We start from the raw sequence: 18,808 nt of genomic DNA, 5'->3' as shown, positions 1-18,808 counted from the left end.
ATAGTACATACTCCTGTGACTGGTTTCTTTTTCTCAACACAATGTTTCTGAGATTCATCCATGTGGTTACATATACCAGTAGTTCATTCGTTATATTGCTGAATAGTATTCCATTCTATAACTATATCACAGTTTATTTTCTCTTATTGATGAGAATTTGAATTGGTTCCAGATTTTAGCTATTAGGAATAAAGCTACTATGAACATTGTTGCACAAATCTTTGTGTGAACATATGTTTTCATTCCTTATGAAAAGATACTTAGGAGTAGGACTGCTGGGTCGTGGGTTATATTTAACTTTATAGGAAACTGCTAGTTTTCCAAAGTGGTTATATCTATCACTTTATAGTCCAACCAGCAACGTATATAAAGGAGTTCTAATTGTTCCATAGTCTCATCAGCATTTGGTGTTGTCAGTATTTTTAATTTTAGCAATTCTAGTAACCGAATGGTAGCTCGTGTGGCTTTTCCCCAATGACTAATGAAATTTGCATTTCCCCAATGACTAATGATGATATATACTTTGTTTATGTTCTTATTGGTCATTTTATATCTTCTGAGTGAAGTGTCTGTTCAAGTCTTTTGTCCATTTTTTAAATTAGTGGTGTGTCTTTTTATTATTCTTTTGTAGGAGTTCTTTATACATTCCAGGTACAATCCTTTGTCAGATATATGCATTGCAAATATTTTCTCCCAGTCTATGACTTGCCTTTTCCTTTTCTTAATGGTGTCTTTGGATTAGTAGTTTTTAATTTTGATGAAGTGCAATTTATCAAGTTTTTCTTTTATGGTCCATGCTTTTTCTGTCCTATGTAACAAATTTTTGTCAACCCTAAATTTGCAAGGATACGCTCCTGTGTTTTCTTTCAGAAGCTTTATCGTTTTAGCCTTAACTTTTAGATTTGTGATCCAACTTGAATTATATTTTGTGGATAGTGTGAAGCAGGAGGAGAGGTTAATTTTTTCTATGTTTGCTCTGCCTTATTTTCCATCTTTTTACAGTCCATTCTACTTCTCTCCATTTCTCACATTTGTACTTACAGTCCTCTTCCCAACACTGTGTCTCCCCGAGGAAGGATTGTGCATTCTTGTTTCTGAGGGCGTCTCTCTCCTTGGCCACTCCTGTCACCTTGTATTTCTGCCTCTCTCTTCCCCAGTGAGGCTTCCGGCTCTTCCCCCTTTGTCTCTCTAGTTTTTCTCTTCCAACTCTTTATACCCTTTATACCTATGCTATTCCAGTGTACTACCTTCTCTGTCTCTTTGTGGTTTTTTTACCTCTCCCCTTTACCACAAAAACCAGATATGCTTTCTTGGTAAGTAAATGTCTCCTCACCCTAGACTCTGATCTACTCCTCTGCCCCTTGGGGAGAGGAGCAGGGTTCCCTGGGGCTCCCTGGGGCCTCCTTTCTGAATTATGAACACATGACATCCCCCTTCCTCCCTCCCTGTATGTGCTACCATACTCAGAGTCAGTCATCCAGGCAAATATTGGACTGTCAGTCAACCTTACTGCTTGTTCAGATTCTCGGGCACATTCATTCATCATTTCCTGGATTTTTATTGTACCATTTGGGTCACAAGATGAATCTTCTTCCCTTATACTCATCTGCATCCATCACTGATATGCTCTGGGATTCTAGCTCTAGGTAGGGTGTCACCTAGATCACATTAGGAATGTTGAAGGATTTGTTTCCCCTTCCTTTCATACTGAACCTCTATCCTTTACCAATAACTATTACAAATCCTTCCACCACCCCATTCTCATTCCCACTATTCGTAGTGGTAGATGAATCTCTAAATATATTTTTGATACACTTTGTACTTTTTAATATACATTTTATACTTTTAGCTATTTGTCTTTATTAAAAAGAGTAAGTATTATTATTAAAATACATCCGAATTTTACATAAATGTATTAATACCTCTATAAAATATATAATATCTGAGGTATAAATCCAAATTAAGGATACATATTAATGGCATTCTGCAAGGCCATTCTTTGGTTTTTTCTTACATTTGTCATTTCCAAGAGAAAAAAATCAACATTTAACAAATAACTAAAGTTATTGTAGACCATTTGGCTTAAGGATGGAGACCTTTTCTTGGGCTTGAAGGCTGTTTCACTCACTGAATCACTAACTATCTTCACACCTCAGTTTCTTCTCCTGAAAAATGGGCATAACAAAACCCTTATGACAGGATTGTTATGAGAATTAAGTGAGATGCTACTGGTAAAGTGATACCTGGGTTATAGTAACTTAGCAAGAAATCATAATTTTCAATTAATGTCTTACGTGTTAGAATTTAATGATTAATTATTAGTAATAATATGAATGAAAAGATGGTTAAAAGCTAGAAACGGTGCATACTGGTTACAAAAGTACATAAGGCATATGTGAGCATTAAACATGTTGATGCACATGAAGCGCTGACCTTACGCCTAGTGGTCTGTGAATGTTATGCGTTGTGACTATTGTCATAGTCAGAGTTATTACTGCCCTTTGTTCTCTTCGCCCCTTTTTACTGCTTCCCTTCTCCTTTCTTTCTTTTACTCCTTCCCTTCTCCTTTCCTTCTTTTCTACAGAACACCATCTCTTCCACACCCTGCACACAATTACTGCTCACTCTCTTCCTCTCTTTTCTTTTATTATGAGTACTGTTTACAACTGTTCCTCCTTTTGACACATCAAAGCCTTCCTCTTTGGACTTGTCACAAACCCTTACTCCTTCCCAGATCCACTGAATTCCTGGCTCACAATTACTGCTGTCAGTTCTCCCCCTTAATTCTGCCTCATGGTTGCAGTGAGATCTTCTCTCTTGGGTTCATGTTCCATCTTCTTAGTTGTCACATCGCCTAGCAATATTCTTGAATTCCAGATCTGGCTGGTTAATTGGGAGCCCATACAACACACCACTGCTCTGGCTTCCCCATCTCCTGCTGCATCCCTTCCCCAGGGTGCACTCTCCACCCAGGAGCTCAGTCCCCTGATCCCTGATCTCCTTTCCTCTTAGTAGATGAGACAGCAAGCTTCTATCAAGTCAGAATTACCTTGTTCACGGTTTAATTGTAAGTTGAATGCCTCCTTTGTCTCTCCTTCACCAACGCTTTGGTAATGGAAGTTTTCATGAATCACTGAGAAGAGAAAGGAAAGGCAATTAGAGATCCCAGACAGTGACCAAGAGCTGCATCTCATAGTTACACATCCAGGACATCCTTGACTACCATAGTTCAGAGGGAACCTTCCAGCCCTCAGGGAACCCTGAACTTCAGTGGGTCTCACGTGACCTGTGGCTTGATGCTGCTCCTGGAAACTTACAGCTGTTCCACATCTAATGCACCTCTCAAGTTTTAAAAAAGAATGGACATATGAAGGAGAAAAACCGTATGATCATCGCAATAGATGTAGAGAAAGCTTTCAACAAAATTCAACACCCATTTATGATAAAAACCCTCCAGAAAGTAGGCATAGAGGGAACTTACCTCAACATAATAAAGGCCATATATGACAAACCCACAGCCAACATCATCCTCAATGGTGAAAAGCTGAAACCATTTCCTCTAAGATCAGGAACAAGACAAGGTTGCCCACTCTCACCACTATTATTCAACATAGTTTTGGAAGTTTTAGCCACAGCAATCAGAGAAGAAAAAGAAATAAAAGGAATCCAAATCGGAAGAGAAGAAGTAAAGCTTTCACTGTTTGCAGATGACATGATACTATACATAGAGAATCCTAAAGGTGCTACCAGAAAACTACTAGAGCTAATCAATGAATTTGGTAAAGTAGCAGGATGCAAAACTGATGACCAGAAATCTCTTGCATTCCTATACACTAATGATGAAAAATCTGAAAGTGAAATTAAGAAAACACTCCCATTTACCACTGCAACAAAAAGAATAAAATATCTAGGAATAAACCTACCTAAGGAGACAAAAGACCTGTATGCAGAAAATTATAAGACACTGATGAAAGAAATTAAAGATGATACAAATAGATGGAGAGATATACCATGTTCTTGGATTGGAAGAATCAACATTGTGAAAATGACTCTACTACCCAAAGCAATCTACAGATTCAATGCAATCCCTATCAAACAAACACTGGCATTTTTCACAGAACTAGAACAAAAAATCTCACTATTTGTATGGAAACACAAAAGACCCCGAATAGCCAAAGCAATCTTGAGAAAGAAAAACGGAGCTGGAGGAATCAGGCTCCCTGACTTCAGACTATACTACAAAGCTACAGTAATCAAGACAGTATGGTACTGGCACAAAAACAGAAATATAGATCAATCTAACAGGATAGAAATCCCAGAGATAAACCCACGCACATATGGTCACCTTCTCTTTGATAAAGGAGGCAAGAATATACAGTAGAGAAAAGACAGCCTCTTCAATAAGTGGTGCTGGGAAAACTGGACAGCTACATGTAAAAGAATGAAATTAGAACACTCCCTAACACCATACACAAAAATAAACTCCAAATGGATTACAGACCTAAATGTAAGGCCAGACACCATCAAACTCTTAGAGGAAAACATAGGCAGAACACTCTAGGACATAAATCACAGCAAGATCCTTTTTGACCCACCTCCTAGAGAAATAGAAATAAAAACAAAAATAAACAAATGGGACCTAATGAAACTTAAAACTTTTGCACAGCAAAGGAAACCATAAACAAGATGAAAAGACAACCCTCAGAATGGGAGAAAATATTTGCAAATGGAACAACTGACAAAGGATTAATCTCCAAAACATACAAGCAACTCATGCAGCTCAATATTGAAAATTTTCTGAAAGGCACAGATGGGAAGTGAATACTAACACAACTGTACCTCCTGGGGGCAATACCCACTGAGGGGTCAGGGCAGTAGGGAGCTGCTTTTTCCATCCCCAAGACATGTTGACTTCATGCCCAGGCCAACTTTGGAAGAGGACACGGGGGTAAATGTTATGTGGGTGAGAGGTTTAGAGAACATAAGGAGGCCTAGGCATGAAGTCAACATGTCCTGGGGATGGAAAAAGCATCTCCCTACTGCCCTGACACCTCAGTGGGTATTGCCCCCAGGAGGTACATTTGTGTTACAGCTGCAGGCATTTCAATGATGGGGGACAGGGGGCTTCTCTGACCCCTCTTACCAGCATCTTGGCTCTGGGCCGCTGACCCTAAGCTCCTGTGGACAAAAGGGTCTGGGAGGCACCAGCAGCAGCCTCCCCTGGGGGCAGGTGGGCAGCTGCGCTGAGCCAGGCAGTGGGCAGTGCAGCTTGCGGGCAGCAGCAAGCCTCACGTGTAGGAGATCTCAGCACAGGAACCCCCGGAAACTAACACATGTGATGTGGGTCCTGGGGTCCAGGGAGGGGGATCGCTACAGTACAGGGAGAGGATCAGAGCCCCTGAGATGTGGGCAGTAAAGGTAAATGCCATTCCCTTCCTACCCATGGCCTGGGGATGTTCTGGCTACAAATATAATATTGACTTGAAATTTGTGGGTAGGTATTTGATTTCCTTTATTCCTTTTTCTGATTTAGATATCGCATTGGAGAAATGAGATAGCTCTTATTTTACAAGATATAATTTTCACAAATAAACACATCTCATTCTTTATACTGACTTCTTTTACTTTTTCTCTGTTTAAAAATCCTTTATTACTTCTTTATTTCCCAAATAATAAACTTCAAATTCCTTGGCATAGGGTGTTAGACCCTCAAAAATCACCTCCAACTCCCCTTTCCAGAATGAGCTTCCAAGCCCTCCCACCCATGCTCCGTTTTTCAGCCACATGGTTCTGCAGGTCCACTGTTCCTTTCCTACTTTGTAGCTTTCACATGCTGCCCCCTCCCCAATGCATGGGTATGTGCTGGCCTTCTCTTGTGAATTCTCCATTCTTTGTTTGGGCACAGGACTGCACTGAATGACAGATCTTTCAATACAAAGAAAATCTTTCCATCTTTGAACATGTCTGCAAGTATCAGATAGGGCTACTTCCTTTCCTACAAAAGGCATAATTCATGCCTTCCTCCAGAAAAGTAGAGACTCAAATCCTATGTTTCTCAGCACCAAATTCAGGTCCTGGCTGAGCAATCATTTGTGGGATTACTTGGCTAAGGTGTCACCCCCACTATGTGTAAGCTCCATGAGGACACAAGTCATGTGTGTTTTCTTCTCTATTGTATTCTCTCCCTGCCTGCCATGTAGTAGTCACTCCATATAATAACTGTCAAATATAATGAAGAGTGAATGAATGAATCAGTGAATGAAGTGGACTTGAACCCCAAAACTTGTTGAAAGTTATAATTACCATTTTGGAAGTTTCTGCAAATCTGAAGTAAATCAGGATAGGCCTTCAGGTTAACTCTGCTGAACAGGGCATCCAGAATTGTCTTGTCAAATTTCTTCTCCAGTTCACTGAGAGCATCATACACCACTCTTTCCACCGGGACCAGATTTCCACAAGCTTCTTGAAAATGCTTAAAAATATTGAATGGTGAATTATGTAGCTTTGAGTGTATGGGTTATAGGAGACTTGGATTATAAATAGACTAATTGTTCTCTGGTGAAATATTAGAATGTTACATATATTTGGATGACTTCTAAAATATTCTCCATCGTAAAAGTAGACTCTTATTTTGTTAACCTGCCTCTCTGACATTGATGGCCACTTAAGAGAGCAATTTTGAAGAATAAAAGTCAGTTCAAAGTAGAATGCTGTGTGGGGGCTTTAAGAGCCTGGCCAGGATGCTTCAGGAGTAGCCCTTACTGGTACTGAGAGGCCATTTAGTTGACCAGACAATAACCACTGCCCTTCCCTCCAGGAAACCATGTAACCACTCTCCCCTTCTGTGAATGTTGCCAAAGGGCAAAGAAAATTCACAAAGACAAAAAGAAGACTTGTCCTCAGTAACCCCAGGAAGGCCCATTGTTAACCTTTACCTGTACTCTGTATCCGGAAATGTTTAAAGTGCAAGAAACGATTTGGAGAGAGAGCAGCAAGCATCTGCTTCCAAATTTATCCTACCGTGACACGACTTCCCTATGAGTTCAATCACTTCAGGTTCGAGTGCGTAAAATAAGGAGGCTTTGTAATGAAATGTTGCCCAACTCACTTATTTGCTTTAATTTTGTTATTGTTATCATATTGTATCAAAATATCTAAGATGCTCCCTACCTACTCGCAATTCCAATGTTGCCACATCTCCATCGCCACGCACCTCCCCCGTTTATTACAGAAGAAGGGATGTTGTCTGTGATGCTGCTTCTCCTCTCACCTCCTAACTTATAGGATGGCGAACGTCCCTGTTCATAGGAGGACCTTTAGCCTGCTCATTGCATCCTAAATTTGGCAGGTTATCAAGAGGGAATTCTCCTCACTTACCTTGTACATCTGCTCAGGGATGAAGCCCCGATCTCGGAGGCCCATGAGGAAAGGAAACGGCTTTGTTATTGCACTTGCAATCTCCACCTTATTTTCTCTGAAGAGCCTGAATATGAACTCATAGAAAAACTGCACCTCTGGGTTCTGCTCCTCTGGGTTCTGGTCCCCTGTGATCATTCTGAGAAACAAAGACACAATATGAAAGTAGACGTTGAGTTTCCGAGAGGCCCATGGAGGTCAGAAGATTTTATTTTATTTATTTATTTTTTACAGCTTCTGAATGTTTTTATATATGAAATTATATATTATAATGACTATTCTTTTTTCTACATGAATATTTACTACATATATTTTTTATACAATTTTTAAAGGTTACACTCCATTTACAGTTATGACAAAATATGGTCTATAATTCCCCGTGTTATACAATATATCCTTGTAGCCTATGTTACACCCAATAGTTTGTATCTCCCAGTCCATCACCCCTAAATTCCTGCTTCCCCCTCTCTCCCTACTGGTAACCACTAGTTTGTTCTCTATATCTGTGAGTCTGCCTCTTTTTTGTTGCATTCATTAGTTGGTTGTATTTTTTTACATTCCACATATAAGTGATACCATCCAGTATTTGTCTTTCTCTATCTGACTTATTTCACTTAGTATAGTGCCCTCCAAGTCCATCCGTGTTGTGGCAACTGGCAAAATTTCATTCATTTTTTTATGGCTGAGTAGTATTCCATTGCATACATATACACTACATCTTCTTTATCTGTTCATCTGTTGATGGACACTTAGGTTGCTTCCTTATATTGGCAATTGTAAATAATGCTTCTAGGAACATTTGGGTGCATGTATCTTTTCTAACTGGTGTTTTTGTTTTTTTCAGATATATACCCAAGAGTAGAATTGCTAGGTCATACGGTAGTTCTATTTTTAGTTTTTTGAGAAACCTTCATGCTGTTTTCCACTGTGACTGCACCAATTTACATTCCCACCAACAGTGCAGGAGGGCTCCCGTTTCTCCACATCCTAGCCGACATCTGTTATTTGCATTCTTTTTGATGATAGGTACTCAATGGAGGGCCAACGTGTGTAAAATGATGTTCTTGTGCAAGGACCAGAATAGATGGGATTTATTTACTTAGAGAATAATCAAGGGTGCAATAGAAGAATACACTGGGCTTAAGGAAGGCTTGTACATAGAAGTGAAAGAGTTTACCCTGTGCTAATCAAAACTACTGTAAAAAGACTTTCACCCAAACTCTCTACGGAAAACATTGAATTTTAAAATTGTAAAAGCTTTACAGGAATTTATATGATACTCAGATGGTTAATTTTATGTCTCAACGTGGAGGGTTTGGGGTATAAGACTAACATTTTATTTTAAATTGGTGAACTTTGAGTAAGCAGTTTGCCCTCCATTATGTGGGTGGGCCTCATCCAGTCAGCTGAAGGCCTAAATAAAACAAAAAGACCAGCCTCCCTGAGTAAAAAGGAATTCTCCAGCTGACTGCTTTCAGAGACTCTGCTGGGTCTCTAGCCTGCTGGTGCATAGCAGACTTTGGACCTGCTGGCCTCCATTAATGTGTGAGCCAATTCCTTACAATAAATATCTCTTTCTCTCTCTCTATACGCACACACACACACACACACACACACTCACACACATACAGCCTATTGGTTCTGTTTCTCTGAAGAGCCCTGATGAATACACATTACAAAAAAAAAAAAGTTACATACAAAGAAATAAAAAAACAAACTGAGATAATACTACAGAACCTACCACTGAACTGCAAGTCTTCTTAGTTAAAAACAAATAGAATAAATCTCAGGAAGGTGTAAAGGAGCTAGACCTCTCCCATCTGTAACTGCAGAGGCAGGAATGGCATTCCACATCATAAAATTAGTTCAAAGACACTCCTCTGATAAAGTCTCAATTAATATTGAGAATACGTCTTTTTCTTTGGTCTAATATAGAGACTTGTGTGAATATTCAAAACTAGGACAGGTTGCTCTATATCTAAACCTGCCTGTGGAAGTGTTATATACATGAAGAAATATAAGACCTCTGGATTTCAAACATAACCACACCTGTGAGAAGTAATTTAGAGACTCAAAAAGCTTTATAATTCTGATTCTTACTTGATAAATTGTTCCCCTTGCTGATAATGTCTTAATAAACTTCTCTGTATTTCTAAAAGTTGTGAAGACTCATAGGATTTTTTTATCCCACCATAAAAGGGTCATTGGAACTTCCCATTCTCCAAATATGCATCAGGATAGAATAAAATCCATTCCTTCACTGAATTCCTTAAAAAAAATGTTTTTGCTTAAAGATAGTTGATTGAAAACAAGTGCTTTCCCCCTCTCTCACTGGAGAGTCCTCTAAAATGACAGTAAAGAAATTAGAGTCACAATGACAAAGAGAAGACGATTGGATGAAAAACTTAAACCAAAGTCTGAAAAAGAAAAAGTGGTCAGAGCATTCATCATTATTGCTGGTGGAGGATCCTCCTAGAGGTCAGAGAGGGGCCCAGTGTGTCTTACAGGCCCCTGGGGAGGTAGTGGAGGTGGGGAAGAAGATGCAAGAATGAAAACAGAGGGATTGTTTGAAAGGAGAAAATACAAAACAATGTGCTCCCCAACTCCTCCCTGACCCCACCATACAGAGCTCCTGCATCCAGGCAAGAAACTAGAGGTTTCCTCTTAAGAAAAATGTAAATGACTCAGAAAAATGGTCTTCACCTTTGGGCATTTGGGATTCACCCAGTAAAGTCACAGGTTTTCAAGCCCATCTCATTAAATGCAATTCCAAGCTAGCTTATCAGTGCCTCACCCTTAAGAATGAACAAACAATAACAGGCCACAGATACTTGTGGAAACTAACAGCACAAAGGGGCAGAGGGCAAAAATGACTCCAGAACAAATAGAAATATTACAGGGAACAGAAGAGAGTTTCTAAAAAACAATTTTCATACACATTGGAGAAGATATTATGTCCAGGATGACATGAAGGAAAAACAAGAAAATAAGATAATGGGCCTGGAAATTTAAAGTGATTGCTGAAATTTTTTTTAAAAGTTTAACTAAAATGGTCATAAGATAAAGACAAGGGAATTTCCCCAGCACATAGCTGGAAAAAAAAAAATTCTAAAGGAAAAATGAAAAGTAAATTTGAAACATCTAAATGTCTAAAGTAGTCACTCAAGTGTGTAGATTCAGAAGTAAAAGGAAATGACTAAAAAATATACCCCCTGTTCAATCATTCATGTGTGAAGGCAAAATAGCTGTGCAGAGGCTCAGAAAACATTTTACTCATGCACCCTCTGTGTTGGTCACACAGTTTTCAATGCTCTATTTTCTTTACTTCTGGGCAAAGGTAGGGTTGCATCCTCCTGCCTCCTCGGGCTGATGGGTGTAGCTTTGGCAGAAGAATTTGGAGCCAGCACCTGTGAGCCATGCTCACTGTTTCTCTGCTACGGTGGCTGTCATTTCAGATGGCGGCTGTTCATCAGCTAGAGACAGTCCAAGATGAGGGTTCCCTTAAGCAGCTGGTGACCCACTGAGATTTTAGAAATGTTTGTTCCAATAGAATAATCTACCCCATTCTTACTGACATACTGTCGGGAACAAATTATTTGCTGATACCCTACAATAAGAGAATCAGGAAATCAATACCAGCAAAGTTCTGTTATATCAATGAAAGAAGTGGAAGACACCACTAAAACCAGTTAACATACTGACGTCTTAGATATACAGAATGGACTTGAGGACACAGGGGGTGGGGGCGGAGGGGGAAGCTGGGGGGAAGTGAGAGTAGCATCGACATATATACACTACCGAATGTAAAATAGATAGCTAGTGGGAAGCAGCAGCATAGCAGGGAGATCAGCTCGGTGCTTTGCGATGACCTAGAGGGGTGGGATAGGTAGGGTGGAAGGGAGGCTCAAGAGGGAGGGGATATGGGGACATGCGTATGCATATGGCTGATTCACTTTGTTGTACAACAGAAACTAACACAGTATTGTGAAGCAATTATACTCCAATAAAGGTCTATTAAAAAAAAATACTGACGTCTAAAAATTGTAAATTTCATTTGAGAAAAAAAAGTACATCTCAAAAATTATTTTAGAACAGTGATTCTCAAAGCATGGTCTGGGGACCCTGGGATTTTGTGCAAGACCCTTTCAGGTGTCATCAAAGTCAAAACTGTTTTCATATAATACTAAGATGTTATTTACCCTTTTTCTCTCTCATACTCTCACAAATGTATAGTGGATTTCTCCAGAGAATACACGGCCTGTGGTATCACAATAGATTGAATGCAGAAGCAGATAGGAGAAACCAGCTGTCTTCTACAGCACTAGCTATTAAAGAGATTTGCAAAAATGTGAAGGGTGGCTAATCTCACTAATTTAGTTTATTGTAGAAGACAGTTATTTTTCATAAAATAGGTCATTTATGTTAGCAGGTAGTGAGTTCATTTTTTTTTTTTTTTTTTTTTTAATTCACGTTCTTTTATTTATTTATTTATGACTGTGTTGAGTCTTCGTTTCTGTGTGAGGGCTTTCTCTAGTTGCGGCAAGTGGGGACCACTCTTCATCGCGGTGCGCGGGCCTCTCACCATCGCGGCCTCTCTTGTTGCGGAGCACAGGCTCCAGACACGCAGGCTCAGTAATTGTGGCTCACGGGCCCAGTTGCTCCGTGGCATGTGGGATCCTCCCAGACCAGGGCTCGAACTCGTGTCCCCTGCATTGGCAGGCAGATTCTCAACCACTGCACCACCAGGGAAGCCCCTGAGTTCATTATTATTATTATTTTAAAATGAATAAATAAATATATTTAAGTGTTCAAAGTTCAACTTTCTAATATGGTAGATAGTAATAGGTATAACCTACATTAACAAAAACTAGCTCTTTGGATTCTCAATAATATTCAAGAATGTAGAGTGGTCCTAAAATCAAAAAATTTGAGAAGCCTTGTTCTAGAAAGAGGATATATACTGTATGCAGTAGTAAAATTATAGTAATCTTAATCTAAAACTTCAGAGTATATTAAAAATTTTAACAAACTGAATCTGGGCTAGTTAAAAAACTGAGTTAAATGATTTATTTCAAAGATGCTAAACTCAAATGGCATGGTTTCACATTTGATGCTATCAATCAGAGAAATATTGGGTTGGCCAAAAAGTTCATTTGGGTTTTTCTATAACATCTCATGGGAAAACCCGAATGAAATTTTTGGCCAACCCAATATATATTTGAGAATTAATTAGAAATCATAAGGGTAACAAATAGAGTCAAAATGAGACTATAAATCTTACAGAAGAATAAAAGTAAAGAAAACATACTGTTTTTCTTAAACAGAGAAAACAAAGAGACATTAGATATTAAAAGTGCCCCCAAAATTTATAAGCAAAAGATATATGTCATTTAAAACAGATTAAATTACCATCTTAGAGTATGAATGAAATAAAGTATAAATAGAGTCTAACTACCAAAGATACACAAAAAACAAAGTGACATTAAAAATGTTAAAAGTCAAAAAATGGGCAAGTGACATTAGACAAAGGCAAACAAGATAGAAAGCAAAACTCACAATATATGTATTTTAATAACAACATTTAAGATTGCTAATAGACAAATCTTTCATGGTTGTTACAAAATTTCACTTTCAATTTTTAACTCCTCAAGTATATTTAAAAAGATATGTGGGATAAAAGTTTTAAAAATTGCAAAAATATGTATTAATAACTCGGTCTTAAACACAAGAACATACCAAGTATTTGGCCCTGAATTGATCTAAATAATAAAGAAAAATTGAATAGGTACATGTTCTAGCTATAAGACGATATTACAATAAATCAAAATTTTAAAACAAAAATTTTGTTTTAAGAAACAAATCTAACTTGCAGTGGTTTAAAAAGTTCATTTTTGGCTTCAGCTCTAACATTGCAAAGACCTTGGAAGTCATCACTCCTATCCTTACAAAAATAAAAAAGCTGAAAAAACTGAAAATCAATGAATTTCAGGCATGTACAGGAAAATTGAGGCCATAGGTCAAACTGTCACCCCAGAAACTGGATTGATAGACAAGTCCAGAGAATCACAGATGAGATCAGCTACCTGGAATGGAAGCCACTAGAGCCACAGACCATAGGAACACTTAAATGATAAGTTTGATGACTTGCTGGAGGCTGAGTGTGGACTTACATGAGAATGAGAAACTCCTAGGGACCACTGTCTTAGGAGAGCCCCCAATCTTTTGTGGGTTTTACCTCCAGGAACCCCACCAGGTACTCATGGTGAAGAGCCAAGAAAAATCCTCTGCTCTGGCAGAGGGAGAGGGGAAAAGGAAACTTTTTAAAACAGCCCAGAGCATTCTCCATAACAAGGGTCTACTCTCCAGAAGAAAACGCTTTGCCCAAGCCTTATCTGACCTAGGGGAAGGTCAGTTACCAAAATCCAGCTCCTTCTAGGCTTCTGTCTCATTTAATGGGGTGAGGGAAGGGGAAATAGCTAAGAAATCATTCTAAAATTTACAGTCCAGGAACACAGTTCCACTACAAGATTGAGATTTAATCATAAGATTAAAGAATGCTTTCTCTCCCCAGTACCCTACCACTACATCAATAGGGCTCCAGTATAATAATGGAGGATTACAGCTGAAAGAGCTGCAAGGCTCTATTTAATGAGCTCTTAGGGAAATCCAAAGAAAATAGGGGACACAAAATAAGAACATTAGAGGAATTTGAAGCCTCTGTCACTTAAAGCCAGAAAAAAACATTAAACATGGCCCATCTCCTAGCCAGGCTAACATAAAACTTCACAGTAAACATTTATTTGCCTCAGTTTCTATTATCTGATACATCACATCTGGCTTTCAAAAAAATTACAAGGCATACCAAAAGACAAAAAACAGTCTGAAGAGACAAAGCAGTCATCAAAACCAGACTCAGATATGACAGGTTTTCAAATTATCAGACAGGAATTTAGAATAACTATGACTAATTAATATGTTAAGGGCTCTAGTGGCAAAAGCAGACAACATGCAAGAACATACGGCTAAGTAAGGAAAAAGATGGAAACTCAAAGAAATAACGAAAAGGGAAATGCTAGAAATCAAAAACACTACAACAGAAATGGAGAATGCCTTTGATGCGCTTATCAGTAGATTAGACATGGCTGAAGGAAGAATCAATGAGTTGAAGATATGTCAATAGAAATTACTTAAAATACAAAGAGAAAAAGTATAAGGAGAAAAAAACACAACAGAACACAATATCCAAGAATACCAAAAAGAATAGATATATATAAGTGGAATACCAGAAGGAGAAGAAAGAGAAAAGAGAGGAGAAGAAATATTGGTAGTAGTAATGGCCAAAAATTTTCCAAAATTAATAACAGACAACAAACCACAGATCGAAGAACCTCAGCAAACACCAAACTAGATAAATACCAAGTATCTATGAGTCATTTCATATTCAAACTGAAGAAAACCAAAGACAAAGAGAAAATGTCTCCCCCAAGGAAGAGAGGGGGAGAGGGGGCAGGGAGCCTTACCCTTGGAGAAACAAGGATAAAAATCACATCAGATTTCTCATCAGAAACCATGCAAGAGAAAATGTAGATAAAAATTTGAAGTGATAAAAAAAATTTTTTTTAAAACCCTCCAATCTGGACTCTTATATCCTTTGAAATTAAGAATTCAGAGCCAGCACTTGGTTAACTATGTTCACTGTTTTCTCAAACAAACAAAAACTGAGGTAATTTATTGCCAGAAGATTTACCATGAAAGAAATGTTAAAAGAAGTTCTTCAGGCAGAAGAAAAATGATATGGGTCAGAAACTCATATCTACATGAAGAAAGGGAGAGCATCTGAGAAGGAATAAATGGAATAAAGGAATAGGAATAAATAATTAAAAATTTTTTTCCTATTCTAAGTTGATCTAAGAAATAGCTGTTTGTTCAAAGTGATAAGAACAACTATGTGATTTATAGTAAATGGATAAGTGAAATGACAGACAGCAGTGTTAAAAAGGACAGGAGGGAGGAACTGGTAACATTTTGTTGTAAGATGCATGCACTGACCATGAAGCAGTATATTGTAATTTACAGTGGATATGGCTAGTTGTAAATATATATTGCCAACGCTGGGGAAACCAATAAAATGTTTTAAAAGAAGTATAGTCAATATACTAAGAGAGATGAGAAAATGGAGCCACAAAATGCTCAATTAAAACCAAAAGGCAGAAAACGAAAGGAAGAAAAAATGGAAGCAAATACAAGTACAATGAATAAAAAACAGTTACAAATAAAAAAAAAGTTACAAACAGTTATAAAATATAAAAAACAGTTACAAATATGGTAGATTTTAATTCACCAAATGAATAATCACTTTAAATGTGAATGGTCTAAATACACCAATTAAAAGACAGAAATTGACAGAGTGAAAAAAAATAACACCCAACTATATGTTGCCTTTAAGAAAGCCACTGTAAATATAAAACATAGATAGGTTAAAAGTGAAGGGCTGGGGCTTCCCTGGTGGCGCAGTGGTTGAGAATCTGCCTGCCAATGCAGGGGACACGGGTTCGAGCCCTGGTCTGGGAAGATCCCACATGCCGCGGAGCAACTGGGCCCGTGAGCCACAACTACTGAGCCCGCGCATCTGGAGCCTGTGCTCCGCAACAAGAGAGGCCGCAATAGTGAGAGGCCCGCGCACCGCGATGAAGAGCGGCCCCTGCTTGCTGCAACTAGAGAAAGCCCTCGCACAGAAACGAAGACCCAACACAGCCAAAAATAAATAAATTAATTTAAAAAAAAAAAAAGTGAAGGGCTGAAGATATGCCATGACAACGTTAATCAAAAGAAAGTTGTGGTAGCTATATTAATTTCAGAGAAAGACTTCAGAGCAAGGAAAATTGTCAGAGACAAAGAGGGGCATTATATAAAAATAAAGGGTCAATTTCTCCAAGAAGACTCAGCAATCCTCAATGTGTAGGCAACTAACAAAATAGTATCAAAGTACATGAGACAAAAATTGATAGAACTACAAGAAGAAACAGACAAATCCACTCTTGGATTTGGAGAATTCAATACCCTTTTTTTAGTAATTGGTAGAGTAAGTAGGCAGAAAGTCAGTAAGAATACAGTGACCTGAACAGCACCATCAATTAATCTGATTTAACTGACACCTATAGACTATTCTATTCAACAATGACAAAATACACACACCACTCAAGTTCATGTGGAATATTTACCTAAATATACCACATTCTCAGCTGTAAAACTCATCTTAACAAATTAAAAAGAAAAGAAATCAGTAAAATTATGTTCTCAGACCACAATGGAATTAAAGTAGAAATAACAGAAATAGAGCTAGAAAATTCCAAAATACTTAGAAACTAAACAGCATACTTCTAGGATCAAAGAAGAAGTCTCAAGAGAAATCTAAAAATAACTTGGACTAAATTAAAACGAAAACACAGCTTAACAAAATGTATGGAATGCAGCACAAAAGTGCTTAGAGAGAAATGTGTAGCATTCAAATGTATATATCAGAAGAAAGATCTAAATCAATAATTTAAGCTTCCCTCTGAAGAAACTAGAGAAGAAAGAGAAGTTTAAGCCTCATTCAAGCAGAAGACAGGAAATAATAAAAATTAGAGTAATAATCAATAAAATTGAAAACGGGAAAACATTAGGAAAAAAATCAATAAAACCAAAAGCTGATTTTTTTTAATCAATAAAATTGATAAACTTCTAGCCAGGCTAACAAAGAAAAAAAGAGAAGACAGAAATTGCCAATATCAAAACAAAAGAGTGGTCATCGCTATTAATCCCACGAACATTAAAAAATAATAAAGAAATAATACTATGGACTACTCTATCCTTACAAATTTGATAAAAGATAAAATGGACAAATTCCTTAAAAGAAACAAACTGCCAAAACTCACACAGAGAGATAGATCATCTGAATAGGCCTATATCTATTAAAGGAATTGAATCAAATATTAATAGCTCTCCAAAAAAGAAAGTACCAGGCCCAGATGGTATCACTAGTGAATTCTACCAAACCATTTCAACTATAATCTCTTCCAGAAAATATAAGCAGAAGCAACACCTCCTAAGCCATTCTATGAGGTCAGCATTACCCCACCCTCACCTCTCGCTGCCCTTCTTTTCCTGCCTGGAGGCCAAAGGTTGGCTGGACTTTGAGCTCCACTGGCTCGTCTTCCCATCTCTCAGGAGCAGGTGGGTAGCAGAGGCGGGATGTACTGTCACCCTCCAAGAGAAAGGATGCTGGGCGCTAAGGACCTGCCAGACTGCACCGCTGCCAGTAGCAATGCCGCTGCCTTCTTGGGGCCCAGCCAGCGCCAGAAATAGCCCCAGCTTAGAGGAGTTTTCACACACTTTAATATTGCTTTAATTTTTACCAACAATAATGGATCGATGGCTGACAATAATATCTTCTCTTTTTAAAAGACAAATTTCCCTCCTTCTCTAACCAGATGTGTAATACATCCCAGAATAGAAAAAGCAACTGCTCCCTCCCTGCCTGTTTGCATTCATGCATGTTGAGCCCCATCTACTTTCAGTTCCTCTTATCGAGTGTTCAGAGGTATGGAGTTGACTCTCAGACTCAGGGCCACACAGATGGGCTCTGACAAAACTGGTCCCCCACTACCCAGAAACTAGAAAAAGGTTTTACAACAGTTGGGAGTTAGATTTGGATGTAAATTTGTCTGAAAAGACTCTTACCGACAGAGCTGTCTTTGGAGGTAGGGATCAAGGAGGTTATGGGGGAAATGAGAGGGCTCAGAGGGCACAATGAATCATCCAGCCTTGTAGCAAGCCCCAGAGGGACCAGGGAATTCCAACAGTGCCCACCCAGCTGCATGGCAGTTACAAGAAAAGAAGAAGGTGATGTGAGTCAGGGTGTCCTTAAGTTTCCACTGCAACGGCTAATCCACTGCACTTTTTGAAATCTTACTTCCTCACTGTTTATTGATTTGTCATCCATTCTGTTTATACCTATAGAACGAGGCTGGGAAGACAGAAATAATGAGTGTAGATGCCAGCCTTAGGAGAGATGCTGGACACAGGGGGCCAGGACTAACCTGCAGCTGAGGGGGGTACCTGCACTTGCCATCTTCTCCTTAGGCCATAGAGCTGGCCTAAGATCACTCTTGATTAGATTTTCACTGCCTCTGTCCTTTCCAGGAGCTCTGACAAGGAAGTTTGCCCATTGATGGATCCCTCGGGTGCGGCACCTAAAGGGTAAAAGGAAAGTGAAATAGCTGAACCGTTTGACGTGGCTGCACCACCACGCTGGTCTTCCCTCCGCCCACTCTCGGCCCCGGGGAGGAGGAGCGGGGCCATTTCCTGGCATCCAGAGAAGAGAGGCGACTACTCGTTCCCGCAAAGGAAA

At 38.8% G+C, this 18,808-nt stretch overlaps 1 protein-coding gene across 9 annotated transcripts in view; it reads right to left on the bottom strand.

Annotated features, from left to right (window-relative positions):
* Positions 1-18,808, bottom strand: part of SP140 (SP140 nuclear body protein) — a 76,547-nt gene that overhangs the window by 53,857 nt on the left and 3,882 nt on the right. For 8 of the 9 annotated variants that reach the window (XM_059928892.1, XM_059928885.1, XM_059928889.1 and 5 more), the window contains exons 2-5: positions 18,498-18,650; positions 7,378-7,555; positions 6,304-6,472; positions 3,050-3,133 (exon numbers count right to left, since the gene is read on the bottom strand). In XM_059928892.1, coding sequence (XP_059784875.1) covers positions 3,050-3,133; positions 6,304-6,472; positions 7,378-7,555; positions 18,498-18,529 — 463 coding nt within the window. In that variant the 5' untranslated portion in view covers positions 18,530-18,650. The remainder of the gene's footprint in view (positions 1-3,049; positions 3,134-6,303; positions 6,473-7,377; positions 7,556-18,497; positions 18,651-18,808) is intronic. The other variant, XM_059928886.1, reaches the window with a different exon arrangement.

The sequence above is a fragment of the Balaenoptera ricei genome, chromosome 7 (genome assembly GCF_028023285.1).
Source record: "Balaenoptera ricei isolate mBalRic1 chromosome 7, mBalRic1.hap2, whole genome shotgun sequence".
Classification (NCBI taxonomy): domain Eukaryota; kingdom Metazoa; phylum Chordata; class Mammalia; order Artiodactyla; family Balaenopteridae; genus Balaenoptera; species Balaenoptera ricei.
The sequence above is the reverse complement of the archived record's forward strand: the minus strand, read 5'-3'. Positions and strand labels throughout refer to the sequence as shown.